This window comes from Anolis sagrei, chromosome Y (assembly GCF_037176765.1).
Source record: "Anolis sagrei isolate rAnoSag1 chromosome Y, rAnoSag1.mat, whole genome shotgun sequence".
Taxonomy (NCBI): Eukaryota; Metazoa; Chordata; class Lepidosauria; order Squamata; family Dactyloidae; genus Anolis; species Anolis sagrei.
In genome coordinates this window covers 82,540,978-82,560,875 of record NC_090035.1, presented here as the reverse complement: position 1 = coordinate 82,560,875, position 19,898 = coordinate 82,540,978, and the positions used below count along the sequence as shown (strand labels likewise).

Sequence of the window (19,898 nt, the reverse complement as noted above, 5' to 3'; positions counted from 1 at the left end):
GGGTCAGGGCAGGAGACAAGACTCACGATTCCAAGACAGGCAAAGTTGTCAACACGGTCAGGAAGCCACGATTCTGAAAGCAGGAACTCAAGGCAAGAGTTTAGAAGCAAGGTACACTGGAACACGACACTTTGAACTCTGCAACTAGACTGCTCCCAAGCAGCTCCTTAAATCTCATCAGAGTCACTAGATTCACCTCCAGGTGCATCAATTTCCACAGGTGAATCACGACTTCTCCATTGCTGCCAGTCTGCACTTCGGACTGCATCCTGCGAAGCAGTATCTGAAACCCATGGGTCTGTGAAACCATGGAAGTCATCGCTGGAAGTTGGAGCATTAACCACATCTAACACTTCCTGGACCCTGGTCCAGTCCAGCTCTTCATCCTCGCTGTCAGACTCCTCGCAATATGCTACGTCTTTAAGACGCTTGGAAATGGATTCCTCATCACTGTCTGAGCTGCGTGCTACTCGCTTTACACCACGGTAATCCTCCACCTCCATTTCCTCACGAGTAAACCCCTCAAAGTCTTCCTCATCCGTAGGCTCTAGGAACAAGTCCCTAATGTGCTTCAGCTGTTGCTGAGCGTCTTCCTCTTCCAAGCCTCGTTTCCTCCTACTAGCACTAGTAGATACATGAGGCACACGCTGAGTTACAACATACCCACCATGTATTGTCGAAAGCTTTCATGGCCAGAATTGCTGTGAGTTGAAATCTGCCCTGAGTCCTCTGCAGGGTGAGGAGAAGGGAGGAATAGAAATACTGTAAATAAATGTAAATAAATAAATTTGAGATGGTGGCACGTTTGCTGGGGTCCATGGCCTTCATAGACCTGTCAGCTGCTTATGATACTGTAAACCACCGCCTCCTCCTGAGAAAAAATGTATAATACCACGAAGGTCTACCACCTCACCAGGCATGTAGCTGGGGGGGGGGGGGGCTTGGGGGACTTGGGGGGCTTCAACCCCCCCACCCCGAAATTCTCGTGGTGGTCCGCGAGAAGGCCTTCCTGGTACATTATTTAAACTGTTATGTTTATTCATATCATGATCTGATCACCATACTCAATATATGGATTATGGAATTCTAAATTGGCGAACATTGACCACAGGATGATTTTATTACTGTTATTGTATTGATGTGATTGTTTTAACTAGTGATTTTGTATTTTCTCTGTTTGTTTGCTTTGTTCTGTTAGAAATGTAATATAATATAGTTGACTGGCTGCCCTGACACGAGAAATAAACTAGTGATAATGGTTGATGTTAAATTGTAAATTGTATATTGTACTTTGTGAATTGTTGGGCATCGAATAGTGCCTTTTGTAACCCTAGGGGGTTGAGAAGGGCGGGGTAGAAGCACCCAAAATAAATAAATAAATAAATAAATATCCCATATGCATGGGGTTATTGGGGTAACGATACAAAAGGTTTGCTAGGGTAGACCCTCTTTCACTCAGACTCAGCCCCGCCCCCCCGCCCCCCGGAATCAAACTCAGCTCCCCCCGAAACAAAATGCTGGCTACGGGCCTGCACCTCACCCATTTCATTAAAAAATCTGCTACGAAACAGGAGCTTCTTTGTTGAGTTCCAGGGCCAGAGAAGCAGATGGCGGAAACAGAAGAACGGCCTGCCTCAGGGGAGCATGCTTGCTCCATCCATGTTCAACATCTACACAAATGACCAGCCACTGCCAGAAGGGACAGAGAGTTTCATCTATGCTGATGATCGTGCCATCACCGCTCAAGCAGGGAGCTTTGAGGTGGTTGAACAGAAGCTCTCCGAAGCTTTAGGTGCTCTGACTGCCTATTACAGCGAAAATCAGCTGATCCCTAATCCATCTAAAACACAGACATGTGCTTTTCACCTGAAGAACAGACAAGCATCCCGAGCTCTGAGGATTACCTGGGAAGGAATCCCACGGGAGCATTGCAGGTCACCCAAATCCCTGGGAGTCACTCTGGACCGTGCTCTGACCTACAAGAAGCACTGCCTGAACACCGAGGGAAAAGTGGGTGCTAGAAACAATATCATACGAAAGCTGACTGGCACAACCTGGGGATCACAACCAGACACAGTGAAGACATCTGCCCTTGCACTATGATACTCTGCTGCTGAGTATGCATGCCCAGTGTGGAACACATCTCACCACAAACAGTGGATGTGGCTCTTAATGAGACATGCCGCATTATCATGGGGTGCCTGCGCCCTACACCACTGGAGAAACTACACTGCTTAGCCGGTATTGCACCACCTGACATCCGCCGGGAAGTAGCAGCCAATAGTGAAAGGACCAAGGTAGAGACATCTCCAGCTCATTCCCTGTTTGGGTATCAGCCAGCACGTCAACGACTTAAATCTAGAAATAGTTTTCTAAGATCTACAGAGACACTTGCTGGAACACCTCAGCAAGCGAGAGTCCAAAAGTGGCAGGCTCAAACCCAGAACCTGATATCAAAGGAGAGACTCCCTGCTGGGCACACAGAAGACTGGGTGACTTGGAAGGCGCTGAACAGACTCTGCTCTGGCCCCACAAGGTGCAGAGCCAACCTCAAGAAATGGGGCCACAAAGTGGAGTCCACAACATGTGAGTGTGGAGAAGAGCAAACCACTGACCACCTGCTGCAATGCAACCTGAGCCCCGCCACATGCACCAGGGAGGACCTTCTTATAGTAACACCAGAGTCCCTCCAAGTGGCCAGAGACTGGTCAAAGGACATTTAATCAACTACCATGCTTGTAAACTTTGTGTTTTGTCTGTTTGTTTTGTTCTGTTAGAAATGTAATACAATGGTCTGGTTGCCCTGACACAACAAATAAATAAATAGGTAGCTATTTTTATTTTGAAATTTACCCGCAGCTGCTGCATTTCCCACCCTTGGCTTATACTCAAGTCAATACATATTCCCAGTTTTTTGTGGTGCCTTATATTTGGGTCGGCTTATACTCAAGTATATATGGTAAATTTGAGATGGTGGCCACATTTGCTGGGGTCCATGGCCTTTTTGCGTTGAATTCATGTTTTGACCCTTCTCCCTCTCTTGTTTTCTCACTACAGTCTCTGTCCTAAGTTGGTGCTTCTTGTTGACCGGAGCCCAAAGTGGGACGACAACCACAATCTCGGTGGACCCATCAAAGCCGAAGGAAGGAGGAGACGTCCGCCTCACTCCTGCACGCATCCCTGCAAACCCTACTACCTGCTGTTGGTCCCGAGGGGAAGATGCTCCTGCAAACACCATCCTGATCTACATCTTTCCATCTACACAGAAAGCAGGAGCGAAGTACACTGGGCAAGAGTCTTTGGACTTCAAGTGCTCCCTTCGTGTGATGAATTTACCAGGAAGCTTCTCTGGAACCTATAGGTTCTTAGCAGAGAGTGCGAACGAAACCATAAAAGGAGAAGTGGAACTCCTCGTCTCGGGTATGTTCTTCATGCGTCCTTCCTTTCTTCCTGCAGCCTTCCTCCCTGGATGTGGAGATGGAGAAGTGAAAGGAGTCCCTTCCTCTCCCAAAATGCATTTCCTCCCAAAATATTGGTAGCTAGATTTTTTTCATTTTCATAGTTTCCTCCTTTTTGTGGAAATTGTCCACCTGCTTCTTGTGGATTTCAATGGCTTCTCTGTGTAGTCTGACATGGTGGTTGTTGGTGTGGTCCAGCACTTCTGTGTTCTCCAATAATATGCTGTGTCCAGGCTGGTCCATCAGGTGTTCTGCTATGGCTGACTTCTCTGGTTGAAGTCCTCTGCAGTGCCTTTCATGTTTCAGCTGATCACCTTCATTAGCATTTGAAGGCCTGGCTGAGCCTGGGAAAATCTCTTGCTAGGAGGTGTTAAGATGTGCCTGGTTGTTTCCTCTCTGCTGTTTTGCTGTAGTAATTTTAGAGTTTTTTAATACTGGTAGCCAGATTTTGTTCATTTTCATGGTTTCCTCCTTTCTGTTGAAATTGTCCACATGCTTGTGGATTTCAATGGCTTCTCTGTGTAGCCCGACATGGTGGTTGTTGGAGTGGTCCAGCATTTCTGTGTACTTTCAACAGAAAGGAGGAGACCATGAAAATGAACAAAATCTGGTTACCAGTATTAAAAAACTCTAAAATTGCAACAGCAAAACAGCAGAGAGGAAACAACCAGGCACATCTTAACACCTCTCAACAGAACATTTTCCCAGGCTCAGCCAAGCCTTCAAATGCTAATGAAGGTGGTCAGCTGAAACATTCACACCTAGCTCCAGCAGAGAAGAGCTCCTTGCCCCACCCCAGCCATTCCACAGATATATAAAACCATTGTCCTAATTCCAACAGACCTCACTACCTCTGAGGATGCTTGCCATAGATGCAGGCGAAACGTCAGGAGAAATGCCTCTAGAACATGGCCATATAGCCCGAAAAAACCTACAAGAACCTAGTGATTCCAGCCATGAAAGCCTTCGACAATACATTCTGAACTCCACCAATAATGGAATTGAACCAAATATGGCACACAGAACTCCCACGACAAACAGAAAATTTATATCAGTGATTGGTTGAAGGGGTCCGAGCCTGGATCCGTTGGGAAGGCTGGCAAGCAATGAAAGCTGCATTGTGCGGCCTGGCCTTGCGTAAAGCCCCTTGCATGGATCTCACCACCGGTCAGGACTGGCAAGGGGCTTCGTGTGGAGATAGGTCATGCAGGGCATCCTCCCTTGCCTGGCTCACACTGCCCATTGGGTGACGGGTAGTGTGAGCCAGGTGAGAGGAGAAGAACCGTGCAGCCTGTCCTCGTGTGAAGCCACTCGCCAGGCATGGAGCTTTGTGTGAGGATGGGCCATGCAGGGCAGCATCCCTTGCCTGGCTCATGCTGCCCATCGGGCCTGATGGGTAGCGTGAGCCAGTCAAGAGGAGCAGCACTGAGGGGGAGGCCTCCTCCTCTGCGGGCCAGATGATTGCCCTTGGCGGGCTGGAAGTGGCCCGCGGGCTGTAGTTTGAGGACCCCTGGTCTAGAGAGAGGGCAAATAAATGTCCCAAATGAGGGAGAAAACAGTACATTTCCTGTGCAATTAGTGGAGACCTCCTCCTCCTGAGGACTACCGTCTCATCTGCCTCATAGGAAACCTGCTACAAAACAGGAGCTTCTTTGTTGAGTTCCAGGGCCAGAGAAGTAAATGGTGGAAACAGAAGAACGGCCTGCCTCAGGGGAGCGTGCTTGCTCCATCCATGTTCAACATCTACACAAATGACCAGCCACTGCCAGAAGGGACAGAGAGTTTCATCTATGCTGATGATCATGCCATCACTGCTCATGTAGGGAGCTTGGAGACGATTGAACAGAAGCTCTCCGAAGCTCTAGGTGCTCTTACTGCCTATTACAGGGAAAACCAGCTTGATATTCCATCTAAAACACAGACATGTGCCTTTCATCTTAAGAACAGACAAGCATCCCGAGCTCTGAGGATTATTACCTGGGAAGGCATCCCACTGGAGCATTGCAACACACCCAAATACCTGGGAGTCACTCTGGACCATGCTCTGACCTACAAGAAGCACTGCCTGAACATCAAGCAAAAAGTGGGTGCTAGAAACAATATCACACGAAAGCTGACTGGCACAACCTGGGGATCACAACCAGACACAGTGAAGACATCTGCCCTTGTGCTATGCTCCTCTGCTGCTGAGTATGCATGCCCAGTGTGGAACACATCTCACCACACTAAAACAGTAGATGTGGCTCTTAATGAGACATGACGCATTATCACGGGGTGTCTGCACCCTACACCACTGGAGAAATGACACTGCTTAGCCGGTATTGCACCACCTGACATCCACCGGGAAGGAGCAGCCAATAGTGAAAGGACCAAGGCAGAGACATCTCCAGCTCATCCCCTGTTTGGGTATCAGCCAGCATGTCAACGACTTAAATCAAGAACTAGTTTTCTAAGATCTACAGAGACACTTGCTGGAACACCCCAGAAAGCGAGAGTCCAAAAGTGTCAGGCCCAAATCCAGAACCTCAACCCATGGCTGATACCAAATGAGAGACTCCCCCCTGGGCACTCAGAAGATGGGGCGACTTGGAAGACGCTGAACAGACTGCGCTCTGGCACCACGAGATGCAGAGCCAACCTTGAGAAATGGGGCCACAAAGTGGAGTCCACGACATGTGAGTGTGGAGAGGAGCAAACCACTGACCACCTGCTGCAATGCAACCTGAGCCCAGCCACATGATGCACAAGGGAGGACCTCCTTGCAGCAACACCAGAGGCACTCCAAGTGGCCAGATACTGGTCAAAGGACATCTAATCAACTACCAAGCTTGCAAACTTTGTGTTTTGTCTGTTTGTTCATTTGTTTTGTTAAAAATGTAATACAAATGTCTGGTTGCTGATGACACGATAAATAAATAAATACAGGTCTCCTTTCTACAAATTTTGCAAGAAGGGTGGGGAGAGGAAGAGAGAAAGAAAAAGAAACTGATGATACAAGGGACCAGGAAGCAGTGGTTTCTGATAAGATCCAAACTGTTCCAGGAAAGATCAGCTTGGCAACTAAGTGCTTTGACCTCAGCATAATCTTTCATTTGCCCGCATAAGATTTCCTGCAAATATAGCACTTGATTTTCAAGTCTAATGGGCATGAGAGGAGATATGATAGCCATGTATAAATATGTGAGAGGAAGCCACAGGGAGGAGGGAGCAAGCTTGTTTTCTGCTTCCTTGGAGACTAGGACGCAAGGGAGCAATGGCTTCAAACTACAAGAGAGGAGATTCCATCTGAACATTAGGAAGAACTTCCTGACTGTGAGAGCCGTTCAGCAGTGGAACTCTCTGCCCCGGAGTGTGGTGGAGGCTCCTTCTTTGCAGGCTTTGAAGCAGAGGCTGGATGGCCATCTGTCAGGGGTGATTTGAATGCAATATTCCTGCTTCTTGGCAGAATGGGGTTGGACTGGATGATCGCCCAGGAGGTTTCTTCCAACTCTTTGATTCTATGATTCTATGATTCTATGTTTTGTTTCCTCCCTGACTTTGGGCAGTTTTTCTAAGCATGCATATTCGGTGCATGAGAGCCATACATTTGCAGATCTTGTGCTTTTATTTGCGAACAGAGGTACCTACCCAACTTCGTCCCCTTTTTCTTTCTCCGCAGAACCAGTTAGCGGAGTCTCCATCACCAGTACTCCCAGTGAGATCCTGGAAGGTGTCGCCACGACCCTGACTTGCAGTGCCGCAAAGGGCAGCGATGTCTCCTTCTTCTGGTTCAAAGGGGACGAAATCTTGGGAAACAAGGATCACATCTCTTTGAGCAACGATAGCAGCGTCTTAACGTTCAACAGGACACTCCGGGAAGACTCGGGCGTCTACACCTGCTTGGTCAACAACAGTGTTTCTAGTAGCAAAGACAGCCACACACTCGAAGTTTTCTGTAAGTCTGGTTTTCTACTTTTAGGGAAAATGAAATGGGAATGGGAAATGTGGGCCTGGAGGGGTTAAGGTGGTAGCTTTTGAAAGAAGGCATAGAGAGTCCGGTTTTTTAAAAAGAAAGGTAATCTTTAGGTCAGTGGTTCCCAACCTGTTTTTGACCAGGGACCACTCACCAACATTAGTACCAAAAGGGTAACAAATCAGTCCACTTTAGATTTGGTTTGGTTATTTGGGCCGGTTGATTCAGAACATTGCATTGGACAGACCACATCAGTTCTAGTTTTTGATACAGAACATACACCATCCAGTACTCGCCATCTGCTCACCCACAGAAAACCATATTTAATAATTTAGAGCTGATGTGGTCTATCCAATGCAATTTTCTGAATTAACACCCTAAAATAACCCCAAGAACAGGCCTACAAACAAAGATACCAAGAAACAGTTAACAGCTTTAAGAATAATAATTACTTTGGGGGACTAAACAGGGTCTTAGAAAGGGCTGCTTTCCAATTACAACTCTTGTGTTTGGCAATAGGAGATAATGGTGATGGTGGTGGTGGTGATGGTGTTGATGTTGGTGGTGGTGGTGGTGGTGGTGATGGTGGTGATGGTGGTGATGGTGGTGATGGTGGTGATGGTGGTGGTGATGGTGGTGGTGGTGGTGGTGGTGGTGATGGTGATGGTGGGGATGGTGGTGATGGTGTTGATGTTGATGATGGTGGTGGTGGTGGTGGTGGTGGTGATGGTGATGGTGGTGATGGTGTTGATGTTGATGATGGTGGTGATGGTGATGGTGGTGGTGGTGGTGGTGGTGATGGTGGTGATGATGATGATGATGGTGATGGTGGTGGTGGTGATGGTGGTGGTGATGGTGATGGTGATGGTGATGGTGATGGTGATGGTGGTGGTGGTGATGGTGGTGCCGGTGGCGGTGGTGATGGTTACTTTGGGGGGACTCTCATTCTTTCACCCTGGTCTGCAAAGCCTCCCAAGGCTGAGAAAGCACTGGCGAGTGTAACGGTCGGTCTGCCTGCCTGCCTTTTTTCCTTCTGTCCTTCTCTCTGTCTCTTTCCCTCTCTCATCCCCTCGTGTGTGCCATTGGGTGAGTCCTCTCAGCTCTAACCCGGGAAAAGACCGCAAAAGTGCTGGCATCTCCTTCCTTCCTTCCTTCCTTCTCTTCTTCTTGCGGACCTTTTTTAGGTCTTACGGCACACCAGTGGGCCAAGGCCACTTTAGATTTGGCCTACTTTAGATTTGGTTGGGTTTTTTGGGGTGCTGATTCAGAACATTGCATTGGACAGACCACATCAGCACTCGTTTCCGATACAGAACATATGCCAGCCAGTGGGCCAAGGCTCATGGGTTGGCCATCACTGCCATAGGTAGAAAAAGGCTGATTCATGCCTTGGTCACATTTGGGAGCAAAGTTTCTGATATTTGTTGAAAAGTGCTTCTTCAAAATGAGTTGGAAATGGGTTTTCAATGACATCATGTGATGGTAAGCCTTTCCATTCATGGCCAGGGATGTTCAAATGCTCATTACAAGCTCAAGAGCGATAATCCTCTCATAGGATCACTATAAGTAAGGCAATGGTCAGCTTGACATCACCAACACTGACATTATCTATTGTGCTACCTAGCTAATAACTTCTAGTTCAAAAGGAAAGTATAATCCAAGGATTTCCAGCTGCTGAGAACTGTCCTTGCTTCTCTCCACAGTTTCGTTTTGGGAGGCCGTGAGTCTCATTGAAAAGAGAAAGCAGGAGACAAAGATGATAAAAGATGATCAATAAATAGCAAGTCTCCTTTGCCCCTGAGATTTAAATGCATTTAAGAATTAGCTTCCACTTTTAATTCTTTGTAAAGCACTTACGGAGAAGATCCTTTGAATCCCCCCAAAGGGCTGCTCCATGCTTGGTCAGTGGACACCTAGAATCCTAGAGTTGGAAGAGACCTCATGGGCCATCCAGTCCAACCCCATTCTGCCAAGAAGCAGGAAAATTGCATTCAAAGCACCCCCGACAGATGACCATCCAGCCTCTGTTTAAAAGCCTCCAAAGAAGGAGCCTCCCTCCACCACACTCCGGGGCAGAGAGTTCCACTGCTGAATGGCTCTCATAGTCAGTAAGATCTTCATCATGTGCTGGTGGAATCTCCTCTCCTGTAGTTTGAAGCCATGGCTCCACTGCGTCCCAGTCTCCAGGGAAGCAGAAAAGAAGCTTGCTCCCTCCTCCTCCTTGTGGCTTCCTCTCACATATTTATACATGGAGATCATGTCTCCTCTCAGGTTTCAGGCTAAACATGCCCAGGCCATGAAGCTGCTCCTCATAGGGCTTGTTCTCCAGACCCTTGATCATTTGAGTCTTTCCAAGGCCCAAGACCTTATATTTTTTATTTATCGTGTCATCCGCAACCAGAACATTGTATTACATTTCTAACAGAACAAAATAAACAAACAGATTAAAAAAAAACAAATTTTGCAAACTTGGTAGCTGATTAAATGTCCTTTGACCAATCTCTGGCCCCTTGGCGTGCCTCTGGTGTTGCCGCAAGAAGGTCCTCCATGGTGCATCATGTGGCAGGGCTCAGGGTGCATTGCAGCAGGTGGTCAGTGGTGTGCTCTTCTCCACACTCACATGCCGAGGATTCCACCCTGTAGCCCCATTTCTTAAGATTGGCTCTGCATCTCGTGGTGTCAGAGCGCAGTCTGTTCAGCGCCTTCCAAGTTGCCCAGTCTTCTGTGTGCCCAGGGGGGAGTCTCTCATCTGGTATCACCCACGGATTGAGGTGCTGGCTTTGAGCCTGCCACTTTTGGACTCTCGCTTGCTGAGGTGTTCCAGCGAGTGTCTCTGTAGATCTTAGAAAACTATTTCTTGATTTAAGTTGTTGACGTGCTGGCTGATACCCAAACAGGGGATGAGCTGGAGATGTCTCTGCCTTGGGCCTTTCACTCTTGGCTGCTACTTCCCGGTGGATGTCAGGTGGTGCAATACCGGCTAAGCAGTGTAATCTCTCCAGTGGTGTAGAGCGCATGTCTCATTAAGAGCCCCATCCACTGTTTTAGCATGGTGAGATGTGTTCCACACTGGGCATGCATACTCAGCAGCAGAGGAGCATAGTGCAAGGGCAGATGTCTTCACTGTGTCTGGTTGTGATCCCCAGGTTGTGCCAGTCACCTTTCGTATGATATTGTTTCTAGCACCCACTTTTTGTTTGATATTCAGGCAGTGCTTCTTGTAGGTCAGAGAACAGTCCAGAGTGACTCCTAGGTATTTGGGTGCGCTGCAATGCTCCAGTGTGATTCCTTCCCAGGTAATAATCCTCAGAGCTCGGGATGCTTGTCTGTTCTTAAGGTGAAAGGCACATGTCTGTGTTTTAGATGGGTTAGGGATCAGCTGGTTTTCCCTGTAGTAGGCAGTAAGGGCACCTAGAGCTTCGGAGAGCTTCTGTTCTACCATCTCAAAGCTCCCTGCTTGAGTGGTAATGGCACGATCATCAGCATAGATGAAACTCTCTGTCCCTTCTGGCAGTGGCTGGTCATTTGTGTAGGTGTTGAACATGGATGGCCCAAGACCTGCCTTTCCTGCATCCATCCCAATAAGCCAGTATACACAATGGGCTCCATCCCCAGTCTCTCCTGCAATGCGGACTCCAACCCAAGTGCAAACTATACTTGGCATTCTAACAGCCAAATGCTCAACCAGAAGAGCAAGTTGCAATTCTTTAATCTGGCTTTAAATAGCACCAGGAACTACATTTGCACGGCTTCTCAATGTGGATACGGTCCTGATTTGATCTGAAGTCCTCTTCTCTCTCAAAACGAATCCACCTCAGTGATCTGATCCTTCTCCCTTTTCTTTTCCAGATGGACCTGATGACATTCACTTCAACGGGCATTTGGGAGAGGTCACAATGGGACTCAGTTCCCATCTGACACTTTCGTGCATTGCTGACTCCAACCCTCCAGCACAGTTTCAGTGGTTTTTCAATTATAGTATTATGAATGTGACCAAATGGAGCTACAGCATTGGCCCAGCGACCTGGGAAGACGCAGGAAATTACACGTGCCAGGCTTCCAACAAGAGAACCAACAAGACGGGCAGTGCCACCATCACCATAAAATTGCAAAAGGGTGAGTGTCCAAAACTGGTGACCAGTGAAGGCTTAGGCCAAATGCTTTGTCCATTTCAGCTCACTCTATCAGTTCCATCATGGAAGGTAATCTCAAACCCTTCCATCTTGATGCCTACGGCAGTCTTGCTGCTGTGGTCATACATGGTGTGCTGTCATGCACTGGGCCTATAGCAATTGGCTTTTGAACAGGACGTGCTGTTTGTGCCCAGTGGGAAGCCGGGTGCCTCAGCTGAGAGGCTGTAAGGATTTTCCAATATAAAAGTCTTTAGAAGCTTGAAAAGTTCAACAAAGTCCTTTGTTATTGCTTAGGTATTCAATAGGCCTGGGTAACAACGGAAAAATTTGTTTCTAAAATCGATTTGTATTTGGGGGTTTTTTTTTTGTTTCGATATTTAAAATAATTACAAAATTTTCCTTTTAAAAAGTTCGATATTTACGAAATTTCGTAAATGGTAAAAAATTAACGAATCGATTTCCGAAACAATAACAAATCGATTCGTTAATGGCGGACGCGACCGCGAAATATGCTAAAAAACCTCCAAAAACTTCTGAAGCTTCCCTCTCCCTCTGTTGTTGACTTGGTGTGATATTATAATTTTTTTTCACTAATTAAACCATAAAACTGGCCCAGACATGCGGAAATAATAACGAAACGACCTCAAAACAATAACGAAACGAATACAATATCGAAATACGAAGCATTTACAAAACGTTTTTGAAAATTCGTTTTTTTTAATAATTGCTCCAGAATGGTTCGTTATCGTTTTGTAATTGAAAAAATTAACGAATTATTAACGAATTACGAATTAACGAAACGAAACCGCCCAGCCCTAGTATTCAACAAAACAATCAAATACTTCTCAGATCTTCAACAAGTCAAACAAATACTTAAAGGCTTTGAATCAACTGGTGGCTTTCTTAATCATGTCCACAAGGGACAGGCAACTGGCTTCGTGAACTGTTTCTTTAACTGTTTCTTTTCTTTAAGAGGAAAATCGTTTTTAACCCCTCCTTGGGCAATCTGTATTTAGGCTTTGCTGGCATGGGGCCCTACACCTGGTTCCAATTTGCGTTATGGCTGCCACGAGAGGTCCTTACCAAGCCAAAGTCTCTGTGTAGATTCTCCAGCTGGAGTCCTTTGGAACCGTTTCTCCCTGGAATTTAGTAAGAAACGAAGCTTCTCTACAGGTGAAGCTGATTCACGTTCTGTAGCTAAGCTTTCAACTATAAGACTGAGCTAAAATGGCTCCTTTTCCTTCCTGAACCCTGGGGAAAGGGGCAGAACTAAAGAACATCATGATGATAGGCAGGTGGCAGGCCCCATAACTGCAGCCTAAAAGGAACCACCCAGCTGCAAAAGGCATGGCCAAATCAAGCACAAGCAATTAACCATGCAAAGAAAGGAAATTTGAGCTTCTGGTACCAACACACATGGCATCCAGGTTGCAGACATTGGAATGCCATTGAAACCCAATGGCTGATTTCTGGAGGGGTGGGAATAGGGCTGGACCCATTTTATTTATTTATTTATTATTTATTTACTTTATTTGTATATTGCTGTTCTCAGCCCTTAGGCTCACTCGATCCGTTCCATCGTGGAAGGTAATCTTAATCTTGATGCCTACGGCAGTTTTGTTGCTGTAGTCATATATGGCATCCACGTTGGAGACATTGGAATGACATTCAAACCCAATGGCTGATTTCTGGAGGGGTGGGAATAGGGCTGGACCCATTTGCGGTAGGTTTCTCCCTTCTTTTCACAGAGAAACGTTCCCCCTCTTCTTTTTGAAGTGCAACACTTTGCAATCTTCTCCCTTCTTTTTGATGTGACGTGTTGCAATCCAGACAAAATGGATTGTGACAAGGTTGGAAAATCTCATCTTGAGCATCTGGAGCCACGATGCTAGCAAATTACCCCAAGTGTATTCCTTTTCTATTGAACACAACAGTCCTGCTGAATTAAACATGTGGGTTTTTTTTGGCAGATCTTCTTGAAGGATTGGGACTTGGACCTGGAGCCATTGCTGGGATCGTGATTGCAAGCTTGGCATTGGGATTGGGCCTGGTTGGAGGCCTGCTTTATTTCTTTCTCAGTAAGACTTCGGGAACTTCCCAGAATTCCTGTTTCCTTACCAATCTGGGAGAGAGGGGGGAGACATACAACTATACCAAAAGCTACGTATCCATGGAGGATAATATTTGAAAGACGATTTGGTAGGGACAGCCTGGGCAGGTGTCCCAATGTCAGGGCTCTGCCTTATTCAGGTAGAGATGAACCAAACAAATACTCAGTCTGTATCAAGCAGTTTAATTAAAATAGCACTTACTTTCTGGCTGTTTAATAGTCCAAAATATAAAACATAAAGATAGCACTCAGCCACAGAATACAAAACGAAAACTGATAGTAAACACTACACCGTAGTCAAAGGGTCCAGTCCAGTGGTCAAATGCCAAAAGTTCATTGAGCGAAGTCCAGGGATCAATGGCTATATCGTAGTCCAAAGCCAGTCCAAAGATTCAAGGTTCCAGGGTTCAGGAGACAGGTCAGAATACCAAAAATCCACAAACCTGGGGGAAAACCAGCAGCATCTACCACCAAAATAAGACAAATACTTTTCTCCCAGAGATCAGTTCCAAGGCTAGCTCCTTATAACCAGAAACACCCAGCTGCAGCCTATCTCTTGCATACCTCCACCCTTCATGATGAGGAGATATTGGAAAAATAGATATTTATTTATGTATAAACTAGCAGTCCCCTGCCACGCATTGCTGTGGCCCAGTCTGGTGATCTGGAAAATAAAATAATGAGGAAGTATTGGTTTCTAATATATGTAATGTCTTTATACTTGTGGGTAAACAGTATTGTGTGTGTGAATGGTTGGATGGCACTTTGTCAGGAGGGCTTTGATTATTTATTTTTTTGTCCTGATGAAGGGAGTTGGACTGGATGGCCTTAAGGCAGTATTTCTCAACTTGGAAAGTCATGGGGGTTCTGTGTGGGAAGTTTGCCCCAATTCTGTTGTTGGTGGGGTTCAGAATGCTCCTTGATTGTAGGTGAACTATAAATCCCAGTGACTACAACTCCCAAACGTCTATTTTCCCCAAACTCCATCTGTGTTTATATTTGGGCATATTGAGTATTTGTGCCAAGTTTGGTCCAGATCCATCATTTTTTGAGTCCACAGTGCTCTCTAGATGTAGCTGAACTACAACTCCAAAACTCAAGGTCAATGCCACCAAACCCTTCCAGAGTCCTGTGTGCCAAGTTTGGTTCAATTCCATCGTTGGTGGAGTTCAAAATACCCTTTGATTATAAGTGAACTATAAATTCCAGCAACTACAACTCCCAAATGACAAAATCATAATGTTTTGTGTGATGGTCACTCCTTGTGTTGTGAGACATTTTGTTGCCAAATTTGGTGTGATTTCGTTCATTGGTTCTTTTGTTTTTAAGGAACTCATTACGCACAGAGCATTTTTTAATATATTGATTATATGTACTTTATAAGCACTGAAATGTATAGAAAAATCAAGTTCTCTCTTTATAAGAAACCCAAGCTGCTGTCCAGGCACAGCAAGAGAGGGGCTGAAGAGGGGGCTTGTTATCTATACATTCCATGTTCTTTGTTTGCCTGAATTTGGAGTCTATAAAAGGCATAGTCAGTGCATATATCTGGGCTCTCAGATTTTCCTGGATGCTTTTGGACATAGTCCACTCCAGGGCCCCAGCTGGAAATAAAATCCGTACTTTTGAGACCTCTGGACCTCTCTTTGTCTCTTTTCCTGAAACCTTCTCCCTGCCATTTCATTAATAGCTTTCACACATGAACTCTTACCTACGGATTACTCAACCCTTTAGAACTAAGACTTACATTAACCCTTCCATCACCAACCACCATCAACTGCAGAACATAATACATGACATTAGGATAGGGAAGCCAGGATGGGTGGTCTTGATAAGGGGAAATGCTGAAAATGGCTGGGAGGATGATGGGAGAACTGTGGAGGAAGGCTGGAAGGACAAAGGGGAAGAATTAGAATCATAGAATCCTAGAATCCTAGAGTTGAAAGAGACCTCATGGGCCATCCAGTCCAACCTCATTCTGCCAAGAAGCAGGAATATTGCATTCAAATCTCTCCTGACAGATGACCATCCAGCCTCTGTTTAAAAGCTTCCAAAGAAGGAGCCTCCACCACACTCCAGGGCAGAGAGTTCCACTGCTGAACGGCTCTCACAGAATTGTTGAAAGAGAGGCTGTTGGGGAAGGAGTGGGTTGGAGCCTCTTCAACTATGAACTATCTAAAAGGGATAAAGTATCTCAAAGGGACAAAGAACAGTTCTGATGTGAGTAACAGTTGGCATAAAATAGAAGGTTTTGGATGAGAAGTTAGCCAGGCCTGGACAGAGCACTATTTCCACCGACTGGCTTTTGCTGTTACAACGTCCTTGTGCCAAAGAGCATCCAAATAAAGACCTTATTGCCATCAGGATGGACAATGGATGGGGATGATGGGAGCTGTAGCCTGACAAATCCAAATCAGGGATTCTTACCAACTTTTGATTCCTTGCTTTCTTTCCTTTCCTGCAGGGATCCGCCCTCAGAGAAAGAAACCCACCTCAGACCCCATCCAGTCTGGACCTCCAGCCTATGAAAATGTCTCTCGCCCAGGACAGAGGACAATTGAGGTGAGCCCAGCTCCTTCTCCTTCCTTTTCATGATTTACATTCATTTCAATGTATGGGCCTCTACAAATCAGGGAGCCCCAAATCCTGGCCTAGCCTACTCAGCCCTTGCAAAGCCAAGGGGACCGTTGAGGCTATCTTGTTACAGAGCAGGAATTCAGGGGTCTTGGCCAGGAGGCAGAGACCAATCAAGCTCTTTAAAGAGTTCGTTACTCTGGAAAGACAGAGAGAAGCACCCAGTCCCTGATTTTTCCCAATAAAAGATCTCACCAAGTGGAAGGAAGTGCCACCAAGGTTTATTAGCGATTCAGCTGAAAAGGATGCAGAACGGCAATCATTCGCCAAGCAGAGCATGTGGTTACAGAAGTAAAGGTCATTTTTATAGAAAATACAGAGTTGTGAGTTTCAAAATTCCCGCTCAACCCTCCCGCCCAGCTCAAAAGGAATTGGCTGATTCGCAAACAGCTGGGAGGAGGCTTGGCCGTCCCCCATGCATCAGGGCCAATCACAGGGCTTTCGCGGGGCGCCAGAGCCTATCAGGAGGCTCCTGCTGCCTCAATGCTCCAGCGAATCAGAAGGGAGGGAAGCGGGATGTAGGGAGACAATGCATTCTGGAGTGGATTATGGAATTGTAATGTCCTTAGGCTTATCGAGAGCGGGGATCGGCCTTCCAGAGAAGCCACTTTATTGTCCTGAGATGGGTCTGTGATAAGCATTGATGGCCTAATCCGAGTTTTCCTCTTACAATCAGATAGGGCACAAAGGGGAAACTTTTGTGAATGTTGTTAGTGGGAAGATTTGAAAGAAAAACGGCTTGGAGAAAAAAAGGAGTTTCCTAAGGTCGTATTCCCCCCATTGTTATATGATTAAAAAGTCTGCCAAACAGAAATCCTAATGGTGGCCCAACTCCGAAGTCAAAAGGATTTCCTTGACTATTGTCCATGCAAAGAATGTCCAAAGATCAGGGTCTTTTCCTGATTGCTGATTGCTTTTCCAGAGGCAGGGCAGCTTCCTTGTAGATTTCCCCCAAGGAGAGGGGAAGGGGGTAAAAGGGTCAGGGCAAGGTCAAATACATGAAGGGAAATATAGAAATACAGGAGAAAATAGGAAAATATAGAAATCATAACACAGAGAGTAAACCCAACTGCCTTCCCCAGTGTCCATAGTTCATATTATTCATAGGAAGGTCCATAAAGGAAAATCCATCCCTGAGGGAGAAAGAGAGTCCCTTGCTTGTGAGACGGGGGACCCTCAGGAGCCCAGGTGTGCCTCAGATGGAAAAATTCAAAAACTTTTGTGGCATGATTTTCAGTAATAAATTGGTTACTTTCTGCTGTAAAAATATGAAAATAGGGCATAAAGCCTTGATTAAATGATACACACCGAAATGACCCAGGCTTAATCCTTATTATCCAGTATGGTGTCCTTAGCAAAACTATGTTACTTCCAAAACTATGTTACTAAGGACACCATCCAGTATGGTGTCCTTAGCAAAACATAGTTACTAAGAGTAACTATGTTACTCTTATGGGGGGGGGGGGGTAATGTTCGACTTCAATCTTAGTTGAGTCTTCAAATCAATTCAGGTCAAGAGACCCAAGATCCCCTCTCTCCTAAGGTCACTCAATGGGTTTCCGTGGTTGAATGGGGATTTCATCCCAGATCTTCAGAGCCATCATCTCTGAAGACCACCTGGGAAGGAACCCCACTGTAGCATTGCAGCGCACCCAAATACCTGGGAGTCGCTCTGGACCGTGCTCTGACCTACAAGAAGCACTGCCTGAACATCAAGCAAAAAGTGGGTGCTCGAAACAATATCATACGAAAGCTGACTGGCACAACCTGGGGAACACAACCAGACACAGTGAAGACATCTGCCCTTGCGCTGTGCTACTCTGCTGCTGAGTATGCATGCCCAGTGTGGAACACATCTCACCACACTAAAACAGTGGATGTGGCTCTGAATGAGACATGCCGCATTATCACGGGGTGTCTGCGCCCTACACCACTGGAGAAATGACACTGCTTAGCCAGTATTGCACCACCTGACATCTGCTGGGAAGTAGCAGTCAATAGTGAAAGGACCAAGGCAGAGACATCTCCAGCTCATCCCGTTTGGGTATCAGCCAGCACGTCAACGACTTAAATCTAGAAATAGTTTTCTAAGTTCTACAGAGACACTCGCTGGAACACCTCAGCAAGCGAGAGTCCAAAAGTGGCAGGCTCAAACCCAGAACCTCAACCAATGGCTGATACCAAATGAGAGGCTCCCCCCTGGGCACACAGAGGACTGGGCGACTTGGAAGGCGCTGAACAGACTGCGCTCTGGCACCACGAGATGCAGAGCCAACCTTCAGAAATGGGGCCATACAGTGGAGTCCACGACATGCGAGTGCAGAGAAGAGCAAACCACTGACCACCTGCTGCAATGCAACCTGAGCCCTGCCACATGCACAAGGGGGGACCTTCTTGCAGCAACACCAGAGGCACTCCAAGGGGCCAGATCCTGGTCAAAGGACATTTAATCAACTACCAAACTCACAAATTGTATATTCTGTCTGTTTGTTTGCTTTGTTCTGTTGGAAATGTAATATAATATGACTGGTTGTCCTGACACGACAAATAAATAGAGCCATCATCCAAGGTTCAAACCATGGTGCCACTTGGGTCTCTCCACCTAGAAGAGTGTTTTTCTCCTTTCCTTCTACTTTAAGGAACTTTATCATTTTCTTTAATGATACGTCCAAAGTATGGCAGCTTCATTGAACCATTTCCGCTTCTAGGGAGAGAGTTCAGGCTTAGTTTGCTCTCAGACCGACGACTAATTTGTTAATTCACCAATTAACATCTCACTTTTTCCAAATGCAGCTGGGATCATTCATTCTAGATGCACTCAACAGGGGTCAGGATTTGGAGCCAATTTAAGGACTTTGCCAGTGGATAAATGTCAATTTTTCTTTCTTTGGAACAGGAGAATCCGGGAAGTCCTTCTGAGCCGAGCAGCCATACATATGAGGTGAGCACAAGGGAGGGTTCAACATCTTTGGTGGGTTCAAAAGACATGCATTTGTTTGAAAAATCCACAGTAACAGTGCTAGATTTGCATTTAAGACTTGTGGCTTGTGGAAGAGTTTAAGTAGAGGCTGCATGGTCCTCTGTCAGGAAGGTTTGGATGGTGTCTTCCCTTACGACAGGATGGATGGCACTTGGAGATCGCTTCAAACTCTATGATTCTAGGATTTCAAGTGCACTTAGCCCTTGGTTACTGTCTCTTTGTAAGAGCAGGAAACAGATTCAAAGTGAAGTCAATATGTAGAATTCTAAGGACCGCGGATACGGAGTCCGTGCCTGGTGAGGCCAGCAAACCGCCAAAGTTCCCAGAAGAAGTTAAGACTCACTAATAAAGGCAAATGACAGAGGCTTTAATATACAATCTACAGAAGGGATGCATTGTACAGAAATGGATGCCCAAATGTACAAGCATACCCATATTGGAGTGTGTAAAACAGTGTTTCTCAAACTGGGAGTCAGGACCCCTGGGGGGGGGGGGACACGAAGGGGTGTCAGAGGGTCACCAAAGACTATCAGAAAACACAGTATTTTCTGTTGCTCATGAGTGATCTGTGTGGAAAGTTTGGCACAATTCTATCGTTGCTGGGGCTCAGAATGCTCTCTGATTGTAGGTA

The 19,898-nt window shown here is 46.2% G+C and overlaps 1 protein-coding gene across 1 annotated transcript; it reads left to right on the top strand.

Annotated features, from left to right (window-relative positions):
- Positions 1–793: 793 nt before the first annotated feature.
- Positions 794–16,248, top strand: LOC137095676 (carcinoembryonic antigen-related cell adhesion molecule 6-like). The gene is made up of 6 exons (XM_067462452.1): positions 794–803; positions 3,058–3,420; positions 7,117–7,392; positions 11,260–11,526; positions 13,514–13,621; positions 16,118–16,248. Exons 1-6 carry the CDS (start codon positions 794–796, stop codon positions 16,246–16,248), a joined length of 1,155 nt encoding a protein of 384 aa, XP_067318553.1.
- Positions 16,249–19,898: the final 3,650 nt, after the last annotated feature.